Genomic DNA, 24,301 nt, shown 5'->3' with positions numbered 1-24,301 from the left:
AGACAGTCTGATGTCATCCAATCAGCATTCAGGGCTCAAACCACCCAGTTTATAACTCTTATTAAAACCAGGTGGTAAATTATTGCTGACCTTTTTGCAAAGAGAATAGGGTATTTGGTTATTATATAATAGAATCCCAGCGCAACCTTGTGGAATGTTCTTAGTTTAGAAACATTAGGCTGTAGAACAGACAGTGTCACAGTACCAAAACAAAGAGCTATATCTATTCATGCCATTTGAGTATGATGCAACCTCTTGAAGACAAGCCAGATTGATGCAGATGACTGTACTGAACAAAAATATAAAACGCAACATGTATCAGTTTCAAAGATTTTACAGAGTTAAAGTTCATAATGAATTCAGTCAATTGAAATAAATTCATTAGGCCCTATGGGGATCTCACATGACTGGGCAGGGGCCCTGTGGAGCCAGGCACAGCCAATCCTCCTCCCAAAAAGTGCTTTATTACAGACAGAAATATGCCTCGGCACCCCCTCATACGACCTCACACCTCCCTAAAATCAAGTCAACTTCATCTGCCAACATGATTTAAGATGTTAAAGGCAGAGAGAAATACTTTCCAAATTCAGGACTTCTGTTTAAATAAATGTCACACGTACAATGAAGACCGGTTGAGCTTTATTAAATCATACTCATGAATGGTAAGTTGTTTGAAATGTTTCACGACACAGATGTAAGACATTGCAACAAAATGAGTCACAATCAGAATTGTTCCCCATTTAACTTCCTTGCAACAACATGAATGATTAACAAATCAGTAGTTTAGTAGAGATGCAGAAATAATGAATATTACATAGACTGTCTATGGATTTGTAAGTCAGACAAGGCACATTGGTGGGATGAATTCCATTAAGAGCAGGAAGGACACACTTGTTTTGGAATGGCATCGATGGGGTATCGATTTGGGCTTTTCACTTCACTCAAGGTCCTCAAATGAAACCAAGAAACAGAACACAGAACTTTTTTTAAAAGGCAATGTAGAGGATGTCATTCATTGTGTTAAATATCTTGCCAATGTCAAGACAAAAGGAGAAATCCTTCATTACAATGACTCCATAGACAAGTGGATGGGGGAACAGGTTTCAGAATAGCCTCCAATCACATTGTGTTAGGTTACATGTACTGCCCTAAAAGCAAACAGAAACAGGAATGTATTCCTGCCATTTGACCAAAAACAGACAGTTATCCTTTGAACCAACTAGGGGACCGAGCTGAGATGTTTTACATTACACTCTGAAACGTGTGCTACTTTCAGCACCAGGTGTTACCGTAGTTAAAGCACATGACATAACTGCATATGCAATAATGTCCGAATGGATTCAACTTCACACACAGAACAGGAATGAATCCACTGAATCAATCCATGGGTCCCCGAGTGGTGCAGCGGTCTAAGGCACTGAATCTCAGTGCTTGAGGAGTCACTAGATACCCTGGTTCCATTCCAGACGGTATCACAACTGGTCCTGATTGGTATTCCCATGGGGCGGCGCACGATTGGCCCAGCGTCGTCCGGGTTTGGCCGGTGTAGGCCTTCATTGTAAATAAGAATTTGTGCTTAACCGACTTGCTTCTTTAAATAAAACGTCAAATGTATTATTTGTTATATATGTAGCTAACTCCATTCCAAGTGTGACAAAATGACAGCTGGGTTGAATTGTAGATAATATGACCACAGCTAATGAACAGTGGTAGTGGTACTGAGACCGCTCACTGAAGAAGATCCAGGGGGGACATGATGCAATGTTGCAAAAGCCAACAGTAACTCAGCTAAAAGCTGTGAGCTTCAGCCTAGGCAGTTCTTGCATTATATGATAAGAACAAAAAAGTCAGTCGCAATGAGGAAATCAAAGCTTTAGGAGAGCCAAGTGGAAGAGATGTGATGCAGAGTTAGTAGTCTTTAAAGTAAACCAGAGATACTGGGGAAAGTAAGATCTACCCTCAAAACCTAGCCATCTTTGTACTGTATCAATCTATTTCTTGAATGTTTTTTCCAAAGCTGTAAAGGTGCCAATAAAATCCCAAGTGATTTATCAAATCAGCTAAATATTTCCCTAAAATATCGATAAGATTGTTACTGAAACACTTACGTACATGACCCCCATCCAAAACCAACGATCCTCATTCTATCCAAGGAAGATGCACACAAGACAAAATCCCCACTAACGTGATTTAGCTCTATGCTTCCTCACTCATTCCACTCCCAACCCACACAAAAACTATCATAAATAAAAAAAGACCAATCACTAAAGATAAAAAGCTATAATATAAATTCACTCTTAAGTAACAAGGATCTTAAGCCATATAGCTTTCCAAGATGTTATATTACAATATCGATGTTCAAAAGTGTGATACTTTTTTGTAGTTCTATTTACAAATTTCACAGTGATCTTGGTACATTCTGCTGAATAACCAATAACAGGAATTTCTGCCATACCATTCCTCTTTCTATATGTAGACAATACCTTGACACAAACAAACAAGGATGCTTCCTGACGTCAAACACCGATTGCTGCAAACATTGACAGCTGCAACACAGAGGGACAGTCTCTAAAATACCAAGGCTGCGTTGGTGTTAGCATTGGGTGGAGGGAGTTTCAATTGCTAGAGCCATCATAGGAAAGTGTGCAAGTACACTATTTTAAGAGACGAATGGGAGACGCAACCAAAGGCGTGAAGGGGTCGGCTATGAAGGGAACCGGAGATGGCCGATCGAGGGTTCAAGTGAAAAGATCACTCCTGTCTTTGGGGTATGCAGCCTTCCATCTCCAGCACCTCGGGCCAGCCCTCGTACTTGTTGGTGTCGACGTTGTTCTTTATGTGCTGTAGAGACAGAGACAGAGGTTTTGGATTAGACCCAATGTCAGCATCCCAAATTGCAGCCTATTCCCTATATAATGCAAGTGTTTTGTGCACTACAAGGGAATAGGACACCATTTGGGAAGCACATTGCATGGCCCCTCTTGTCTGATAAGGCTGTGTGTGTACCGGCACAGCGATCACAAACAATGTCCCAAGAACACATAAGGGAGGATGGAAAGTCAATATTGAAGGAGTGCCTGTTCACTCTGGGACATGTTCAAGGGTCAGATGGAAATGTAAAAAGACAGTATTCTCAAAATTGTCTTGTCTGGTGAAACTCAGATAACGAAATCAATAGTTCAGAACTGTAAAGAACGAAAACTAAATCATGGAGCGGCTGTGTTTTACTTATCTTATAAAGCAATTTTTAGTTTACAAACAAATGTCACGTTCGAGTGCATTCTCATGTCAAAGTGCCCTGCTGCAAGAGAGTTATACGCTGATGTCGGGACCTTGACAAACTGACCATGAACACCAGACTGAAGGCTATAGCTTTGCTCAACAAGTAGATTATTGTTCTGGCTTCATCTAGCTCCATTTGGGATATTTCACCTTGCCTCTCTAGGTAATCAAACCTCCGATGACATCTGCAACGTTGTAGACCAGGGGTGTTCAACTCTTAACCTACAAGGTCCGGAGTTGGTTCTGGTTCTGTTCTACCTGATAATTAATTGCACACACACACACTGTGTCCCGAGTCTAAATCAGTCCCTGATTAGAGGGGAACAATGAACAAAATGCAGTGGTACTGGCATGGAGGTCCAGAGTTGAGTCTGAGGGTTGTTGATGAGGACATCCAGGTGCAGTTTTACAAGTTATTGTATCGACTCCAATATAAAACATGCCCATTTCTGAAGCAGAACAGTGCGCACAAGTCTTTATGACAGGGCTGGGAAATGAATCTGTATCATGATAAATGGTGTGTTCTAGGTACTATATTGCTATAGACAAAGTTCTCTCAGTTGTGCTTCACTGAAGCCATGATATTTCAACGGGGAGAGGTGAAAAAGTCCCGTTGTGAACAGACCAAAAAGAAAAAATGTGAACAAACCAGGTTAAGGATGATAAAGATTTAAAAAGTGGGGGGGGGGGGGGGGGGTTGAAGTTACCTGCTCAAAGGGACTCTTGGTCTTGATCCCTTTGCCTCCCACAAAGATCCAGTTGTCCCTGAAACCTAATGTGCTGATGCTGGAACTTCCAAGTTCACCAATCATCTTCTTGGACTCGTCGTTCAGCCTGTGGACCACAAAGCAGGGTCGTATTCATTTGTTCACACCGTAGCAAAATGTTACAACACAAAAATTAAAACGTTTCTTATTGGACAAGTTCAGGTAGTCCCTCACCATTTCTGTCCGTTTTCTAGTGTATACACAGCTAGAATGTCATTGAGAGTCTGTAGACTAGACACTTAAATATCTCTACCTACCACTCTTTCCTTTACTTGAACCTTTGCTCTTAGTCACCATTGTTATACATCAGTAATTGGTGACTCCTTTAATATCAGCAGTTAGGGAGAAATTCATTTACATTTCCCCGCAGTCAGTTAACGGGTTTATTTATGTGATAGTCATTTGTTCATTCTACAAGGGTTGAATTCAGTCCCTGGAGGAACGAAACAGATTGATCAAGACACTTAATTGAAGTATTTGCCTAAGCTTAAAAGTTCACGGAGAAGTTAAATGCTGAATGTGCATCTTTTCTTCAGTTCGGAACACCTACTTGGAGGCCGAATCGTCAAACGTGGCCATCATCACTACTGTTCCTTCTTCAATAGTCTTCAGGAATGTGATGAGCGTGTTGACATCTGCACACACAACAAAAACACAGGTACAAGACAGGTTTGCCTGGTCCGCCTGCCTAGTCAAGAGGCACTCCGTGACACGGAAAATTAACTGAAACTAAGGCCTCACCTCCCGCCCACATGTCAAAGTAGTCTGTCTTGATGAGGTCCCCTGTCTTTCCTGTGGAGAACAAACAACTTGTTCACGACAAGCTAATGTACACTCACAAGCTAAGTGAATTATAGTACATTCAATGACAATGGAAAGTACTGTTTACACTGAGTGTACAAAACATTAAGAACACCTCTTTCCGTGACAGACTGACCAGGTGAATCCAGGCGAAAGCTATGATCCCTTATTGATGTCACCTGTTAAATCAAATTCAATCAGTGTAGACAGGTCAAATAAGGATTTCTAAGCCTTGAGACATGGATTGTGTATGTTTGCCATTTAGAATGTGAATTGGCAAGAGAAAAATATTTAAATGCCTTTGAACGGGGTATGAGAGTAAATGCCTTTGAACGGGGTATGATAGTAAATGCCAGGCGCAGCGATTTGTGTAAAGAACTGCAACCCTGCTGGGTTTGTCACACCAAGTTTCCGGTGTGTATCAAGAATGGTCCACTACCCAAATGACATCAAGCCAACTTGACAACTGTGGGACACATTGGAGTCAACATCCCTGTGGAACGCTTTTGACACATTGTAGTGTCCATGCCCCGTCAAATTGAGGCTGTTCTGAGGGTAAAAGGGGGTGCAACGCAATATTAGGAAGGTGTTCTTAATGTTTTGTACACTCAGTGTATATGAACAGCGGTATGGACGAGTTAGTATTGAAGTAGTTAACCAAGGCAGGGATGGGCAACTACAGTCCAGGGCCATGTTGTATGCAGGCTTTTGTTCCAGCCCAGCACTAACAGCCATCTAGGCACTCTACACATCCTCGAAGGACTCGAGCTGCCAATCACTAAACAAAGTAAATGTTTCACACACCAGATGTCATATTACTCAGATGTAGTCATGTAAAACAACCGATTTGACTACAAGGAGAAGTACTGTTTGTCTATGGCATGTAGCAGTGACAAGGCTAGTTTACCATTAACCAGGGCGATGTTAATTCCTCTGCCCACGTTGTTCTTGACTCCACTCATCAATCTGAAAGGACAAATTAAGCATTATGTGACAGTGAGCCTGCATGTATTTTATTGGGTACTTTGTGGTTAGGTTTGTCCCATCCTTGTCTTTGTTCCCGGTCGTGTACCACTGCACTGAGACTTGTCACACCCTGGTCGTATAGCGTCGACACAAAAATAAAAGACTTATTCTGAACCAGACTTGATTCCCTTGAAGCACTGTCTGAGGAATTGGATTTCAATAACACGGATGCAGAATGCCACAAGAGTCAGTCAACAGTTAATTAAATAGAGGGTTAACAGTCAACAGGTTGCTTCAGGCATGTTTAAATTGAATCTCCATCTCAGTTATGATCTAGTTCATACCGGTCTACGCTAGTCTGTCTAGGAATCTATAAAATAAGAATAGAAATGCATCCTGTAGAACAGACATGGATAATTGTGTTGTAGAATATCCTATTGTGTCAGCCTTGCACTCTAGATTTCTACCTGGCAATAGATGTTTACCTTTTAGTCATTTAGCAGACGCTCTTATCCACAGCTACTTACAGTTGCACATCCATCTTAAGATAGCTAGGTGAGACACCACATAACAGTCATAGTAAGTGCTGTAAGTTCTTTCAAAATAAAAAGTAGTTATCATTAAAGTCAGTGCTAGAAGGAAAAGTCAAGCGCAAGGTTCTTTTTTTGCGTGGGGGGGGGGGATAAAACATGTCTTATTTAAAACACTTGTTTCTAATTAGGCCCCTGCGTATCGGTTAAGAGGGGGTGGGTTGTACTGTTATTATAGGTTAAGAGGGGGTGGGTTGTTGGTTGTACTGTTATTATAGGTTAAGAGGGGGTGGGTTGTTGGTTGTACTGTTATTATAGGTTAAGAGGGGGTGGGTTGTTGGTTGTACTGTTATTATAGGTTAAGAGGGGGTGGGTTGTTGGTTGTACTGTTATTATAGGTTAAGAGGGGGTGGGTTGTTGGTTGTACTGTTAATATAGGTTAAGAGGGGGTGGGTTGTTGGTTGTACTGTTAATATAGGTTAAGAGGGATGTGGGTCTTTGGTTGTACTGTTATTATAGGTTGAGAGGGATGTGGGTCTTTGGTTGTACTGTTATTATTGGTCCATCATGTCTCTTACATGTTGTCCTCCAGGCAGATTTTGGGACCGACAACACTGGCTGCTCCGCTGGCCATCTTAAAGGAGAAGTGTCCCTCGGGACATGGCTTGGAGAGGCCACACTTGTAGCGTTCCTGTCTGGTAGCTGTGAATGGAATTCCAAACAGAGTATACAATACCAACACACTTTAGCACCCCCCATCAAACACACACAATATCAGCGAACACGTACATATCTAGGCCCTGCAAACACAGTCTACTATTACACACACAGCTTGAATCTCTCTCACGCACAATATAACTCACACACCTACAGAACAAACCAGACTATTTACATAGAACTCAACAGCTAAAGAACCAAAACATTCACAATAAAGGCCAGGTGGTAAGTACACAATACACACAGATTAACAACTTAGCTCCTAACACTTAAGCATACATGGTGTTTCCATGGTTTGTTAAGAGAAGATCAGCTCTGATTTTCATATACCACAGGGAGGAAAGAAAAGAAGAAATGTAACTTGATTGATTGAGGAAATCAGGTTAAAGTGATGCAACAGGAGAAGTTATTGAAGTATACTTACGGCCTTCCTCTACAGGCATAGACCCTGTTGTGGAGGGACAGAAACAGACAAGTTTGACTCGAGTTCCAGATGTCTTTATGACATTAGCCCGTGAGCTCCTTATTTAAGAAAGTTAAAACATTGAGCTTTGCACTAAATCTGTCTGTAGCCTGGCTAAAAACATAGTAAGCTGGCCAGGCCTTTTAGCATCACACATCTCCATGTGAAATCAGATTTATCTTTTTTTAAAACATGCCCTAGCAAATACTCTTCTACTTGCCGGTACAACCTAAAACATTATCCCAGTTTGATATCCTGCTTGTGTACTCATTCAGATATCAGATAAAAGCACACGGCTAGCTAGTTGGCTAAAGCAGGTTCTACCACTTCACAATAGCCTTGAATCACAGGTTTTTACTAATAAACTAAATATTTTCAGGGGGTGGATTTTTGTTGTTTGGTTTAGCGTTTGAACAGCCGCAGAGATTATATTTGGTTACAAATACAAAATAGGCTACTTTGATTAATACCCTGTAGATCAGAACAAGGAACCGAGCTACAACACTGGCCCCACGGCTACGGAAGGGAATGATACCGAGCGACAACACTGCCCCCACGGCTACGGAAGGGAATGATACCGAGCGACAACACTGGCCCCACGGCTACGGAAGGGAATGATACCGAGCGACAACACTGGCCCCACGGCTACGGAAGGGAATGATACCGAGCGACAACACTGGCCCCACGGCTACGGAAGGGAATGATACCGAGCGACAACACTGGCCCCACGGCTACGGAAGGGAATGATACCGAGCGGCAACACTGGCCCCCACGGCTACGGAAGGGAATGATACCGAGCGACAACACTGGCCCCACGGCTACGGAAGGGAATGATACCGAGCGACAACACTGCCCCCACGGCTACGGAAGGGAATGATACCGAGCGACAACACTGCCCCCACGGCTACGGAAGGGAATGATACCGAGCGACAACACTGCCCCCACGGCTACGGAAGGGAATGATACCGAGCGACAACACTGCCCCGACGGCTATGGAAGGGAATGATACCGAGCGTCTCAATTTCCTGTAGCACAAAAGTACGGCCGAATGCCAGAGAATATTACAAGGAGTCACCCCTTTTGTGACGAAAAACAACATGCGCTACACACCTTCCGTCTTCGTAGTGTGTGAATTTAGTTTCAACCAGAGACTGGGGGTGTCGCATGCAGACACGACAAAGGTTTTTCTGAAGGCCTAAATTTAGAATCCCTGAGGAAGATTATTAATACCATCTATTGAGAGATTATTCAAAACAACAGCCTTTGAAACTAAGTGATTCCTCCTTGGAATTCCATGCAAGATCAGGCAATAGATTGATACAGTTACAAAACTGGAAAACACCTGTAACCAAACTCACCAAACACATTCCCCAGATTGAAGTCCATGTTAATTTCCAGCAGCTGGAAGGCAAGGAAAACTGCCAGGAAAAAGACAGAAACCAATGCAGCCAACTTCAAGAAGCCTGAAGGAAATTAGATACATAGACCAAAGAAAGAGAATGAAGAGATCAATAGACAGCAGGAGAGAGGAGAGAGAGGAAATGGAACACTATTTCAACACCATGTCTAATATGTGTGTCAGATAAGGTCTCTGATGCTAACAGAGAAATGTATTTGCTTGGTGACCTGAACATTGACTGGTTATCTAGTTGTCTTCTCCAGAGGAAGTTTCTTACTGTGACTAAAGCCTGTAACATGACCCAGGTTATCACTCAACCAACTAGAGTGTAAACCAATAGTGTTGGATCTGTGACATCCACTAGTATTGATCAGATCTTCACCACTGCTGCAGAGCTTGGCTCCAAAGCAATATCAGTTCCCATTGGCTAGTGACCATAAGAATGTGGCAATAACAAGAAAAGCCACAAGTACCAAAGGCAGAGTCTAAAGCTATTTATAACAGATCTTACAACATGTTCTCAGGACTTGTTTAAGATGAAAAACATTTGTTGACCTGATGTGTATGAGGAGAAACCAGATGCAGCACTTGGAGTATTTGTAAAATGATTCTTGCCAATTGTTGACAAGCATGTACCTGTTAAGAAACTGAGAACTGTTAGAGCCCCCTGGGTCGATAAACTGAAAAATGGTCCAAAGAAATGAAGAAAAAAAAGACAAAAAAAGACAAAATTCAGGCTGCTCAGCTGATTGGTTGACATACTGTCAATTGAGACTTTTTTATTTGTTATAATAAGAAGAATATTACTAACAACAAGATAATTTACATTTAAAATCTATGGTAAAATACTTTGGATCACCTTAAGTTATATTATGGACAGAAAACCCAATTAAATCTACATCGTTCATTGATGTTGATGGGCCATTTTAGCAAAACCTTTTGATATACAGTGCCTTGCGAAAGTATTCGGCCCCCTTGAACTTTGCGACCTTTTGCCACATTTCAGGCTTCAAACATAAAGATATAAAACTGTATTTTTTTGTGAAGAATCAACAACAAGTGGGACACAATCATGAAGTGGAACGACATTTATTGGATATTTCAAACTTTTTTAACAAATCAAAAACTGAAAAATTGGGCGTGCAAAATTATTCAGCCCCTTTACTTTCAGTGCAGCAAACTCTCTCCAGAAGTTCAGTGAGGATCTCTGAATGATCCAATGTTGACCTAAATGACTAATGATGATAAATACAATCCACCTGTGTGTAATCAAGTCTCCGTATAAATGCACCTGCACTGTGATAGTCTCAGAGGTCCGTTAAAAGCGCAGAGAGCATCATGAAGAACAAGGAACACACCAGGCAGGTCCGAGATACTGTTGTGAAGAAGTTTAAAGCCGGATTTGGATACAAAAAGATTTCCCAAGCTTTAAACATCCCAAGGAGCACTGTGCAAGCGATAATATTGAAATGGAAGGAGTATCAGACCACTGCAAATCTACCAAGACCTGGCCGTCCCTCTAAACTTTCAGCTCATACAAGGAGAAGACTGATCAGAGATGCAGCCAAGAGGCCCATGATCACTCTGGATGAACTGCAGAGATCTACAGCTGAGGTGGGAGACTCTGTCCATAGGACAACAATCAGTCGTATATTGCACAAATCTGGCCTTTATGGAAGAGTGGCAAGAAGAAAGCCATTTCTTAAAGATATCCATAAAAAGTGTTGTTTAAAGTTTGCCACAAGCCACCTGGGAGACACACCAAACATGTGGAAGAAGGTGCTCTGGTCAGATGAAACCAAAATTGAACTTTTTGGCAACAATGCAAAACGTTATGTTTGGCGTGAAAGCAACACAGTGCATCACCCTGAACACACCATCCCCACTGTCAAACATGGTGGTGGCAGCATCATGGTTTGGGCCTGCTTTTCTTCAGCAGGGACAGGGAAGATGGTTCAAATTGATGGGAAGATGGATGGAGCCAAATACAGGACCATTCTGGAAGAAAACCTGATGGAGTCTGCAAAAGACCTGAGACTGGGACGGAGATTTGTCTTCCAACAAGACAATGATCCAAAACATAAAGCAAAATCTACAATGGAATGGTTCAAAAATAAACATATCCAGGTGTTAGAATGGCCAAGTCAATGTCCAGACCTGAATCCAATCGAGAATCTGTGGAATGAACTGAAAACTGCTGTTCACAAATGCTCTCCATCCAACCTCACTGAGCTCGAGCTGTTTTGCAAGGAGGAATGGAATCTCTCGATGTGCAAAACTGATAGAGACATACCCCAAGCGACTTACAGCTGTAATCGCAGCAAAAGGTGGCGCTAAAGTATTAACTTAAGGGGGCTGAATAATTTTGCACGCCCAATTTTTCAGTTTTTGATTTGTTAAAAAAGTTTGAAATATCCAATAAATGTCGTTCCACTTCATGATTGTGTCCCACTTGTTGTTGATTCTTCACAAAAAAATACAGTTTTTTATCTTTATGTTTGAAGCCTGAAATGTGGCAAATGGTGGCAAAGTTCAAGGGGGCCGAATACTTTCGCAAGGCACTGTATCATTCATTGATGTTGGTGGGCCATTTTAGCAAAACCTTTTGATATAGCAAAATCATTTCAATGACAATTTCACCGGTAAAGAGGACAAACATTAGTTAGTTAAAACATTGAACCACCATATGTGCATTGAAGATCTAATAATGAAAGAGTAGGAATGCCGTTTTGAATTTGGTCAAGTTAGTGTGGAATAGGTAGAAAAACAGTTACCATCCATCAATGATAAGCCACCAAGTATAGACAACCTAGATGGGAAACTACTGAGAATGGTAAGACTGTATTGCCACCCCAAGTTACCATGTCTTTAACCAGGATTGTGTCCACAGGTGTGGAAGAAAGCTAAAGTAATTCCACTACCTACAAATAGTAAAGCACCATTTGCTGCATCTAACATCCACCCAGTCAGTGTGCTGCTTGTTTTCAGTAAACTGATGGAGAACTGCGTTTGAACAAATGCAATGTTATTTTATAATGACTTTCAGCATGCATATAGGGAAAGGCACTCAACTTGTACTGCACTGACTCATGACTGGCTAAAATAAATTGATTAGATGATAGTTGGAGCTGTATTGTTAGGTTTCAGTGAAGCCTTGTGTTATTGACCATTTCTTATTGAAAAAACCTCACTTGGAATGGCTTTACGTCCCCTGCCATCACACGGTTGAAGAGTTAATTACCCAACAGAACCCAGAGTGTTCTTCAATGGAAGCTTCTCCAACATCAGATATGTGCAGTAGTATCCCTCAGGACAGTTTCCTTGGGCCGTTACTCTTCTCTATTTTTACAAATGATTTGCCACTTGTCTTACAAGAAGTCAGAACCACCACATATGGTGGTTCTACGTATGCTGATTGCACACATCACCATCTACAGCCAATGAGCTCACAGAGTGGGGCGGCAGGGTAGCCTAGTGGTTAGAGCGTTGGACTAGTAACCGAAAGGTTGCAAGTTCGAATCCCCGAGCTGACAAGGTACAAATCTGTCGTTCTGAAACCAAAAAGCATTAAATTTGGTTCAAAGCTCTTAAGACCTAAACTGGAGATGGTTGTGAACATTTGTAGAGAAATCCTGCACGGAGCCTTCACCGTGGGCTGCCCCTTTAAGTGCACAGCAGCAGTCAGGAGGGAGATAATAACAATGGCTCTTCCGGCTCTGTATGGAGGCTCTCGGTCGGCGTGGCAGTTTTGACATTGTGTTTAACTCCTGGCAGAAGTCCTGTTTATTTTCAGCGTGATTAGTTTGTTGTTGAAGTTGATCGCCGGTATTAGCGCTCTAGGTCATGTTTGGAGTCTTGTGGCCCGCTCCTGTCATTGATCGAATGGATTAGTAGCAACAGTGTTGCGAAGCTTTGACAAACAAACCATCAGGTGTATCAGACTGACAGACAGTGCAACTGCAAGCCTGAAGTCAACAGCTAAACCCCCACCCCCCTCTTTCACTAATTTTCCCTCTATCGCTCCAGGAAACTTATTGTTCCCCACTGCGCTCCCTTTGATGTTCAGTGTCGCTGGACTATTATTGCCCTGACGGATGTATTTGGGTTGACATTTTAGTTAATTTATTATTTCACCTTTATTTAACCAGGTAAGCTAGTTGACAACAAGTTCTCATTTACAACTGTGACCTGGCCAAGATAAAGCAAAGCAGTGACGACACAAACAACACAGTTACACATGGAATAAACAAGCGTACAGTCAACACAATAGGAAAAAAAGAAAGTCTATATACAGTGTGTGCAAATGACGTGAGGTAGGCAATAAATAGGCCATAGTAGCGAAGTAATTACAATTTAGCAGATTAACACTGGAGTGATAAATGAGCAGATGATGATGTGCAAGTAGAAATACTGGTGTGCAAAAGAGCAGAAAAGTAAATAAAAACTATATGGGGATGAGGTACGTAGATTAGGTGGGCTATTTACAGATGGACTATGTACAGCTGCAGTGATCGGTTAGCTGATGTATAAAGTTAGTGAGGGAAATATAAGTCTCCAGCTTCAGCGATTTTTGCAATTCGTTCCAGTCACTGGCAGCAGAGAACTGGAAGGAAAGACGGCGTTGGCTTTGGGGATGACCAGTGAGATATACCTGCTGGAGCGCGTGCTACGGGTGGGCGTTGTTATCGTGACCAGTGAGCTGAGATAAGGCGGAGCTTTACCTAGCATAGACTTATAGATGACCTGGAGCCAGTGGATCTGGCGACGAATATGTAGCGAGGGCCAGCCGACTAGAGCATACAGGTCACAGTGGTGGGTGGCATAAGGTGATTTGGTAACAAAACGGATGGCACTGTGATAGACTGCATCCGGTTTGATGAGTAGAGTATTAGAAGCTATTTCGTAGAGGACATCACCGAAGTCGAGGATCGGTAGGATAGTCAGTTTTACTAGGGTAAGTTTGGCGGCGTGAGTGAAGGAGGCTTCGTTTGCGAAATAGAAAGCCAATTCTAGACATTATTTTGGATTGGTGATGTTTAATATGAGTCTGGAAGGAGAGTTTACAGTCTAAATAGAAAGAGCCACAGTGGTGGGTGGTATAAGGTGATTTGGTAACAAAACGGATGGCACTGTGATAGACTGCATCCAATTTATTGAGTAGGGTATTGGAGGCTATTTTGTAAATGACATCGCTGAAGTCGGTAGGATGGTCAGTTTTACAAGGGTATGTTTGGCAGCATGAGTGAAGGATGCTTTGTTGTGAAATAGGAAGCCAATTCTAGACATTATTTTGGATTGGTGATGTTTAATATGAGTCTGGAAGGAGAGTTTACAGTCTAGCCAGACACCTTGGTGTTTATAGTTGTCCACATATTCTAGGTCAGAACCGTCCAAGGTAGTGATGCTAGTCGGGCGGGCGGGTGCGGACAGCGAATGGTTGAAAAGCATGCATTTGGTTTTACTAGCGTTTAAGAGCAGTTGGAGGCCACAGAAGGAGTGATGTATGGCATTGAAGCTCATTTGGAGGTTAGTTAACACAGTGTCCAAAGAAGGGCCAGATGTATACAGAATGGTGAGGTCAAAGTGAGGTTGTGTAAGAGTTTATTGTTTATTATTGCTTGAACTGTATTGATTTTGTGGGGGACTATTGACATTTAGCAGAGAATATTTTTGGACATTTCAAAGCCTTTGTCTATGAACACACCCCACAAACCCATTTATACCAGTTGTCATTGCCAAGTCACATACAAAGTTTTTGTGAAGATGGTGAGCGGTACAGTATGTATGTTGTGGTGTGTTCTGCGTTTTTGACACAAAGCTCAACTGTACCAGGCTTTGATCTTGTCCCATAATATGGTCAGGTGCAGCAAAGAAAGACCTACAAAGCTGCAGCTGGCTGAAAACAAAAGCCTTGCCTTTAACTGCACACACACAACATGATAGTCTTTCATGGTTGAGGAGAAACTGACTACTTCTAGTCTAAGATTTTTTTTTTTTAATTTGAAAATGCCTAACCATTTGCATACACTTCAAAACATACATACCCCAGACACACCACTATGGCTTTCTTCACGGTACCCAAACCAAAAACACATTTAGTGTGTCGCTCAGTTATGTATAGAAACATGAAATCCTGGAATGCTCACATTTATTCACATTTAGAAACATATTGTATCACAGCACCTCTCCTCTTTCTGAAGGTCTCATTTAACTGTATTGTACATAAGAATGTATATATGAAGTGTGTAAATAGTATTTGCTGTCTATTGGAGTCTTTCTTCCACACACACCTCTTATTTCTATATTAAAGTAATATCTTATGTTCTTGTCTATTACCGTTCTGTATTTTGTAATGCATGTTGTGTGGACCCCAGGAAGAGTAGCAGCTACATGAGCAGTAGCTAATGGCGTCCCTAATAAACTAAACAAGTAGGCTATAGGCATAGCTATGTTGTCCAGTGATTAAGAATAGGATTTGTAGACAGAATAGCCAAGATAAACAATTGTCACACACTGACCCAAGTAAATGTGATAAAAGTTATGCTGTCAGAAATACAGGTACCTATTATAGCAAAACCTACCTCCAGCTCTCATGTTGGTCCCAAGAATCTGCAGTGAGTACAACACAATGTATGCCCCTGTTGAAAGACAAAGCAACATGTCAATATTCTCCAGTGTGGTGACATAAAGAGGGAGAGACAGTGGTTCGACAGTAAGGTTGACTAGCTAGTTAACTTTGGCTGGTTGGGTATGATCATGTCACACTACGACTTGGACATTAGCCTTTCCTCCTGGGTTTAAAACATGACTCAATTTGGCATCTAACTGAGAACAAGGAAGAGCGGTAGTTCATAATGGGATGGCTAAATAAATATTGCCAGAAATACATACAAAGCTAGAGGGCTATCCTACAAAGAGGCAAATTTGGTCAACCAGTCATACGAATGAGTCTCAGCCAGGTAAAATGTCCTCAGAACGAAACATGCTCCAGGAAAGGCTAAACTCCCTGCTAACTCCACTAACACCTGAATGAAATGATTGAGCCATGAGTTGAGGAACAATGAAATTAGATTTACTTCCTCTTGGAAAGATTGCATCATCTTCCCGTTCATTTGAGGAAGACAACTGAAAATATTTGATTAAATGACTTAATCAAAATAAATATTGATAGGAGTGGGGGGAAAAAGGAGTGCTTGTGCATTAATCAGCACACCAAAGACGGCATTAACGATAACAAAATAAAGACAACAATTCTAAAAGCCTATTTAACACCACAGCTGAATGTGCAAGATAACTTTTCTTTCATTTTGATGTCAAATGTTACACTGTGAAGCTAACTGAAACTAAGGATCCTGGGACTGAACACCTCCTTCTGCAACTGGATCCTGGACTTCCTGACAGGCTGCCCCTCAAGTGGTGAGGGTAGGCAACAACACATCCGCCACGCTGACCGTCAATACTGGGGCCCATTAGGGGTGAGTGCTTAGTGCCCTCCTGTTACTCCCTGTTCAACCACGACTCCAACACAGTCATGAAGTTTGCTGATGACACGATGGTGGTATGCCTGATCACCCACGACGATGAGAAAGCATTTCGGGAGGTCAGAGACCAGGCAAATGAGAAAAGTGGGAAACTGAAGTGTTTAATATACATCGTGATTCATTTATGTCCGTGCCTGTGAAATATAAAGCTGGGCTTTCGAGACTGAGAGCTAATTGGAAGAGTTTGTTTTTGAGCAATTTTAAGAGGCTTGTTCTGACAATGTCAATGGGTAGAGCATTAGGACATTCATTAGCATCTTTGAGAGGACTTGATACCTGGCATTGGTGAAAATATGTAACCATTGTCTAAAGTGTCATAATGTTGGGTCCAACACAGCAAAAGTAATAAACAATAAGCAATGTTGAGGGACTGATGGAAGCTGATTAACACACTATGCAGGCGTGTTTAAGGTCAGGAGAGCAGACAATGTTGAGGGACTGATGGAAGCTGATTAACACACTATGCAGGCGTGTTTAAGGTCAGGAGAGCAGACAATGTTGAGGGACTGATGGAAGCTGATTAACACACTATGCAGGCGTGTTTAAGGTCAGGAGAGCAGACAATGTTGAGGGACTGATGGAAGCTGATTAACACACTATGCAGGCGTGTTTAAGGTTAGGAGAGCAGACAATGTTGAGGGACTGATGGAAGCTGATTAACACACTATGCAGGCGTGTTTAAGGTCAGGAGAGCAGACAATGTTGAGGGACTGATGGAAGCTGATTAACACACTATGCAGGCGTGTTTAAGGTCAGGAGAGCAGACAATGTTGAGGGACTGATGGAAGCTGATTAACACACTATGCAGGCGTGTTTAAGGTCAGGAGAGCAGACAATGTTTTATTATTCGTTATTTTACCAGGTAAATTGATTGAGAACACATTATCATTTACAGCAACGACCTGGGGAATAGTTACAGTGGAGATGAGCCAATTGTAAACTGGGGATTATTAGGTGACCGTGATGGTTTGAGGGCCAGATTGGGAATTTAGCCAGGATACCAGGGTTAACACCTCTACTCTTACAATAATTGCCATGGGAACTTTAATGACTTCAGAGTCAGGACACCCGTTTAACGTCCCATCCGAAAGACGGCACCCTACACAGGGTAGTGTCCCCAATCACTGCCCTGGGGCATTGGCATATTTTTTTAGACCAGAGGAAATAGTGTCTCCTACGGGCCCTCCAACACCACTTTCAGCAGCATCTGGTCTCCCATCCAGGGACTGACCAGGACCAACCCTGCTTAGCTTCAGAAGCAAGCCAGCAGTGGTATGCAGGGTGGTATGCTGCTGGCTTAAATGTGAGAAATCCCATTAATGGGCTCTGAGGTACCGTGTGAATTCCATCTTCTTTTTGACTCGCGTGGTCGGGTTATATACAACCTGTCATGTATTCATCTATACTGATGCTTTTGCATTGGAAGGGGAATGAGAGGTAATGACAGTAAGATGAGGCAGAGATAAGACCTACCTAAGTGATTTCTGTCACGATCACCCTCTGCTCCCACCTGTCCTGTCTTGACATCGCCTCTCAAAGCCTTAGTGTCTGTGATTGCTGTGCATTGAGAATCTGATGCTTGGATCAAGGTTGTATTCTGTGGATTAGCATCAGTCAGCCTGTTTCATTTCCAGTCACACATCACAGGGCTTTGGGCTGGAGATTACTGCAAGGGAATGTTGTCGCCCACTTGTCTGGCATGTGGCACATTTTGTTCCTCCCTTATCTGACGCAGTTGAAGTTGTCTCTTTACAAGTGTTAGACAGATTCTACTGCAGGTGAATGACCACAGAGAGCCTTCATACATTAATGATTATTGAACCGCAATTCCCACAACCCACTGTGAGGAAGCAGGTTGCAAGTGTGTGTCCTGGATTGTACCTGGCGGTAACAAAATGAGTCAAGCTACAGAACAAAAGGTGTGGTTCAGAGACAGCTTGACCCTGTTGGAAAAACTGCCAAGTAATGTGAACAGGGTAGTATGGTTATAGGTGTTCCATTTAACTACAGCACATTTTCCCTTGACCTATTCCTATGTGTTATACATCTATTCTATCTGACCCGTGGACAACTTCTCAATCAAATGTCAGCAAGAGAAAGAAGCTGATCATGGATTACAGGAAACGGAGGGAAGAGCACATCACCATTCACATTGACAGGGCTGTAGTGGAGCAGCTTGAGAGCTTCAGGTTACTGTGTCCACTCCACTAAGGACCTATCATGGTCCACACACCAACACAGTGGTGAAGAGGGGACCCTTCAGGAGGCTGAAAAGATTTGGCATGGGTCCTCAGATCCTCAAAAAGTCATACAGCTGCACCGTTGAGAGCATCTTGACTGGTTGCATCACCGCCTGGTATGGCAACTGCTTGGCATCCGACCGCAAGGTCCAGTACTCCACTGGGGCAGAGCTCCCTGCCATCCAGGACCTCTATACCAGGCGGTGTCAGAGGAAGGCCCTAAACATTTTCAAAGACTCCAGCCAGTCAGACTGTTCTCTCTGCTACTGTACGACAAGCTGTACCGATGCACCAAGGCTAGAACCAACAGGACCTGAACAGTTTATAACCCCAAGCCACTGCTAAGTAGTTAACCAAATAGCTACCTGGACAATCTGCATTTACCCTTTTTGCACTGACTGACTCATCACATACGCTGCTGCTATTGTTTATTATCTATCCTGTTTTCGAGTCATATGTACATATCTACCTCAGTTATTGTTACTAATTGTGTATTTAGTATTATTTTTCTGTTATTTCTCATTTCTTTCTCTCTGCATTGTTGGGAAGGACCATAAGTAAGCATTTCACTGTTAGTCTCTCAGGGCACATGTCAAAATCATTCCATTAAGGTCACTAATTAGTAAAGAACTCCCCTCACCTGGTTTTCTAGGCCTTAATTGAAAGGAAAAACCCACAGACACATTCAGGACAGCTGAAGGAAAGCATCCTAGTTTGTACAATTAGTTAGCCAGCAGATCCGAGTAGATTGATCAGCCACGCTCAAGGTCCTAAAAGATATCTTAACCGCTATCAATAAGAAACAATACAATATTGGCTTTTGACTCTGTCAATCACCACATCCTCATCGGCAGACTCGATAGCCTTGGTTTCTCAAATGATTGCCTCGCCTGGTTCACCAACTATTTCTCTGATAGAGTTCAGTGTGTCAAATCGGAGGGTCTGTTGTCCGGGCCTCTGACAGTCTCTATGGGGTGCCACAGGGTTCAATTCTTGGGCCGACTCTTCTCTGTATACATAAATGAAGTCGCTCTTGTGGCTGGTGAGTCTCTGATCCACCTCTACACAGACGACACCATTCTGTATCCTTCTGGTCCTTCTTTGGACACTGTGTTAACAACCCTCCAGACAAGCTTCAATGCCATACAACGCTCCTTCCGTGGCCTCCAACTGCTCTTAAATACAAGTAAAACTAAATGCATGCTTTTCAACCAATCGCTGCCTGCACCTGCCCGCCCGTCCAGCATCACTACTCTGGACGGCTCTGACTTAGAATATGTGGACAACTACAAATACCTAGGTGTCTGGTTAGACTGTAAACTCTCCTTCCAGACTCACATCAAACATCTCCAATCCAAAATAATGTCTAGAATTGGCTTCCTATTTCACAACAAAGCATCCTTCACTCATGCTGCCAAACATACCCTTGTAAAACTGACCATCCTACCGACTTCAGCGATGTCATTTACAAAATAGCCTCCAATACCCTACTCAATAAATTGGATGCAGTCTATCACAGTGCCATCCGTTTTGTCACCAAAGCCCCATATACTACCCACCACTGCGACCTGTACGCTCTCGTTGGCTGGCCCTCGCTTCATACTCGTCGCCAAACCCACTGGCTCCATGTCATCTACAAGACCCTGCTAGGTAAAGTCCCCCTTTATCTCAGCTCGCTGGTCACCATAGCAGCACACGCTCCAGCATGTATATCTCTCTGGTCACCCCAAAAACAAATTCCTCCTTTGGGTGCCTCTCCTTCCAGTTCTCTGCTGCCAATGACTGGAACAAACTACAAAAATCTCTGAAACTGGAAACACTCATCTCCCTCACTAGCTTTAAGCACCAGCTGTCAGAGCAGCTCACAGATTACTGCACCTGTACATAGCCCATCTATAATTTAGCCCAAACAACTACCTCTTCCCCTACTGTATTTATGTATTTTGCTCCTTTGCACCCCATTATTTCTATTTCTACTTTGCATATCTACCATTCCAGTGTTTTACTTGCTGTATTGTATTTACTTCGCCACCATGGCCTTTTGCCTTTACCTCCCTTATCTCACATTGTATATAGACTTATTTTTCTATTGTATTATTGACTGTATGTTTGTTTTACTCCATGTGTAACTCTGTTGTTGTATATGTCGAACTGCTTTGCTTTATCTTGGCCAGGTCGCACTTGTAAATGAGAACTTGTTCTCAACTTGCTTACCTGGTTAAATAAAGGTTAAATAAATAAAAAAATGCTCAGCTGCACTAGGGTTGGAGCCGGCGCGAGATATGGTTCAGAAAACATAGCTCAAAACAGGGATGGGAAATGCCTTGTAGTCCAAATTGTCATACCAAGAAGATTGAATGCCTGCTATGTTGTTCTCATGCGAGTTAGCAGGACAGCAGCCATTTTGGAACAATTCGGATTGAGGGTGCTAGCTACACTTCCCAAACCTTCTCACACTGGCTCCAGTCTTAATCTACACCGGAAGTTATACATTTCAGCCTTAATCTACATAGGAAGCCTGTCCGACCCTGGTACAGCCTAAACAATCGGGTCAGATCTGCTGGCTACACAATTAGTTATGTGTTAATAGTGTTTGGCTAACAGTAGTCAGCTAACTGTGCAAACTAGACACATCAATTTTTCCGAATAAATTATCGTCCCCAAATAAGTAACGTTAAGGTATGGTTAGATTTAGCCATAACTAGTTACAGCGATTCACAAATTAGTTCGATTCCGTTAACAGTAGCTAGCTAGCCAACCCTAGCCAAAATAGTTAGATAAACCTGATTGCCCCAACAGAAAATCGATTTAATTGGCAAGAGCTAAAAATATTTTTTTAAACAGCGAACGTTAGCAAGATAGCTGGCAATTTTACCTGAGAAACGCCACGGTTACAAGCCTTGGCTATACGATGACAGACTCTTCTTCCCTGTTTCAGAAAATCGCTATTTACTCTTGTGGTACTTCAATAATCTCCTAAACATAAAGGACGACCATACATTATTCTTCACCGCCACCTACTGTACTGGAGTGTGAGGCCATTCTATTCATCTTTAAATCATAGCGGTCAAACAAACGTTTAAGGTGCATACTGCTACGTACTCTCCTGAAGTTGTCGGTGAATCACGGTCTACCTAGAAAATAAAAAACAAATCAATACCTGCTAAAAACGCATCCCAAGCCCCCGAATCCATTCAACTTAATCTAGAACCTGCTTAAACAATCCACCATTAGAATGGTTCAGCATGTCAACAACATTGAAATAAGAAAATACTATCTGTACTGTTCCAGGCAAAACCTTCTCAAACCTCAGCAGCACTGATAAACTTTCACTTCTTTGACCCTCTTTCCTACTGAGCAAACTTTTGGCCTCAATCACTCTGCCTCCCTTCACATTTTCTTTAATATCAACTATGGACGTAGATATTGGGGCCCCAGTGATGACTTCCCTTAACCTAGCATAAGCCCCAGGGATATGGTTTTTGAGCTTCATCCCAATAAGCTTTTCCATTTGCAGAATCTTCCCTTTCTGAGCCTGGCTACCACAAAATATTAGCAATTTACCTTTCCAATGAACCAGGATAGTTTGACTTCAACTATCTCTATCTCCAAGGCATTGGTTAGTCAGATAGGGTGTAAATGAGGCCCTGTGGTCTCATCAAACACCATCACCACTTTCCACTCTGACACATTATGACTCTTGCTTCTAACCTTGGCCATCTTTATGCTTTCTTTCCTAGACGCTCCACTGCTTTCTGTATCATGATCTCTCTTCTTCCTGTGTGTCCACACTACAGACCATTTAAGTTCTTGACCCTCATTCTCCCGCTCTATATAATCAGAACTGACACCCATATTGTTCTCATTCCAGCACAGCTGTTGCCATTCCAACCTTTTCTCAATTTCCTCCTTTTCATCCACGCTACTCGCTGCCATTTACAACCTGAACACGGCCACCTGTTCCTCTTATCTAGCTCTGTGTTTCCACCTACTGTTCTACAGTGTGAGTTCTATATCCGCGGGAAGCCCCTGATAAATCAAAATAAAAAGTAATAGTATCTTTTTATTTTACAAAATTAGTGAACTAGGCCTTTCTTACTCCTGCATTAGCAGAGAGTACAAAACAAAGCTCATATTTGTGTAAATTGTAATCTGTTGGTGTCACTGAATAGGCTGATACCCAATTTCATGGACCCAAGATCCATAGGTAAGGTTGTACATTGCAATATGAATGCCCAACACATACAATAGGCTGAATAGTGAGGGGATTTCCGACATTTAAAGTTCTGTAATAAAAGCTAAGACGCTAGTATTTGTGTAAACTTTTTAAGCAATGTAATCTGTAGGTGTTACTCAGTAGGCTGATACCCCATTTCATGGACCCAAGATCCATAGGTAAGGCTGTACATTGCAATTTAAGTATGCCTCCAATGCAATTCTGAAGTCTATATACATCCACAGTGCGATTTCAACTGAATTGTATGTTTTGTGTTAAATTGTCTTTTGTTAAATGTATATACCAACATTATAAAACATCCTTGTTTACCATTATCTAGTCCAATTGTGGCATAATTCCACTATTTTCATAGTGGAATCAGTTTCAATGGGGGACTTTTATTTTGAAGGCAAACAGCCAATTTCACTTTTGTTGCTAGTGCTGTTGTTCATGACACACACACTCGAAGTCACATCAGCTCTACAGGAGGGGCAAAGCATAGACACAAGACTGTGGCAAAGACCCTTCGGGAGAGGATATGCTGCACAGCGCCCTCTTGTGTGGGGAGAGTAGTTGAATGAAAAGTGCCTCCTTCCTCCTGCATCCGGCAATCATTGATTATTATTACAAGATTGGACAAGTAAATGCAAGGGCACCATCACGTGGCTTTTACCTTTCCAATGATTTCTAATCAACGAGGAAGGAATGTTGCACTTTTAAAGAATTCAAACAGGGATTTCATTTGTGGGTGATCCTGTCCAGAAAGAACAAGTAGAACCCATCGGGTGGAGCCCTAGCCCATGTAGCACATTGTATAGAACCCATCGGGTGGAGCCCTAGCCCATGTAGCACATTGTATAGAACCCATCGGGTGGAGCCCTAGCCCATGTAGCACATTGTATAGAACCCATCGGGTGGAGCCCTAGCCCATGTAGCACATTGTATAGAACCCATCGGGTGGAGCCCTAGCCCATGTAGCACATTGTATAGAACCCATCGGGTGGAGCCCTAGCCCATGTAGCACATTGTATAGAACCCATCGGGTGGAGCCCTAGCCCATGTAGCACATTGTATAGAACCCATCGGGTGGAGCCCTAGCCCATGTAGCACATTGTATAGAACCCATCGGGTGGAGCCCTAGCCCATGTAGCACATTGTATAGAACCCATCGGGTGGAGCCCTAGCCCATGTAGCACATTGTATAGAACCCATCGGGTGGAGCCCTAGCCCATGTAGCACATTGTATAGAACCCATCGGGTGGAGCCCTAGCCCATGTAGCACATTGTATAGAACCCATCGGGTGGAGCCCTAGCCCATGTAGCACATTGTATAGGTAAGCAATAAGGCAACAAAAAAATCCACCTAGGAAGTAAAACAA

The 24,301-nt window shown here is 42.5% G+C and overlaps 1 protein-coding gene across 2 annotated transcripts; it reads right to left on the bottom strand.

Annotated features, from left to right (window-relative positions):
• Window positions 1-622: 622 nt before the first annotated feature.
• LOC109878552 (protein FAM3C) lies at window positions 623-21,733 on the bottom strand. 2 transcript variants are annotated; one of them, XM_031831439.1, is made up of 10 exons: window positions 21,582-21,733; window positions 15,507-15,563; window positions 8,885-8,989; window positions 7,488-7,511; window positions 6,925-7,048; window positions 5,758-5,816; window positions 4,791-4,841; window positions 4,600-4,684; window positions 3,990-4,116; window positions 623-2,841 (listed from the first exon to the last, which is right to left on the bottom strand). In XM_031831439.1, the coding sequence occupies exons 2-10, from the start codon at window positions 15,517-15,519 to the stop codon at window positions 2,752-2,754; spliced, it is 678 nt and encodes a 225-aa protein (XP_031687299.1). In that variant the 5' UTR covers window positions 15,520-15,563; window positions 21,582-21,733; the 3' UTR covers window positions 623-2,751. The 2 variants fall into 2 exon arrangements, with proteins under 2 accessions (XP_031687299.1, XP_031687301.1); XM_031831441.1 differs by having other exon boundaries at window positions 627-2,841; window positions 8,885-8,944; window positions 21,582-21,703.
• Between the last annotated feature and the right edge of the window lie 2,568 nt (window positions 21,734-24,301).

Source organism: Oncorhynchus kisutch, linkage group LG9 (assembly GCF_002021735.2).
Source record: "Oncorhynchus kisutch isolate 150728-3 linkage group LG9, Okis_V2, whole genome shotgun sequence".
NCBI lineage: Eukaryota > Metazoa > Chordata > Actinopteri > Salmoniformes > Salmonidae > Oncorhynchus > Oncorhynchus kisutch.
Note: the sequence above shows the minus strand (reverse complement) of the source record. Positions and strands in the feature narration are given on the sequence as shown.

Excerpts from the sequence above, each read along its gene's own strand:
- LOC109878552 (XM_031831439.1), bottom strand. Across the intron at positions 5,817-6,924 it reads ATCTGCCTGGAGGACAACAT|ATTGATGAGTGGAGTCAAGA; the intron begins GTAAGAGACATG and ends TTGTCCTTTCAG. Across the intron at positions 2,842-3,989 it reads CCAAGAGTCCCTTTGAGCAG|CACATAAAGAACAACGTCGA; the intron begins GTAACTTCAACC and ends CTGTCTCTACAG.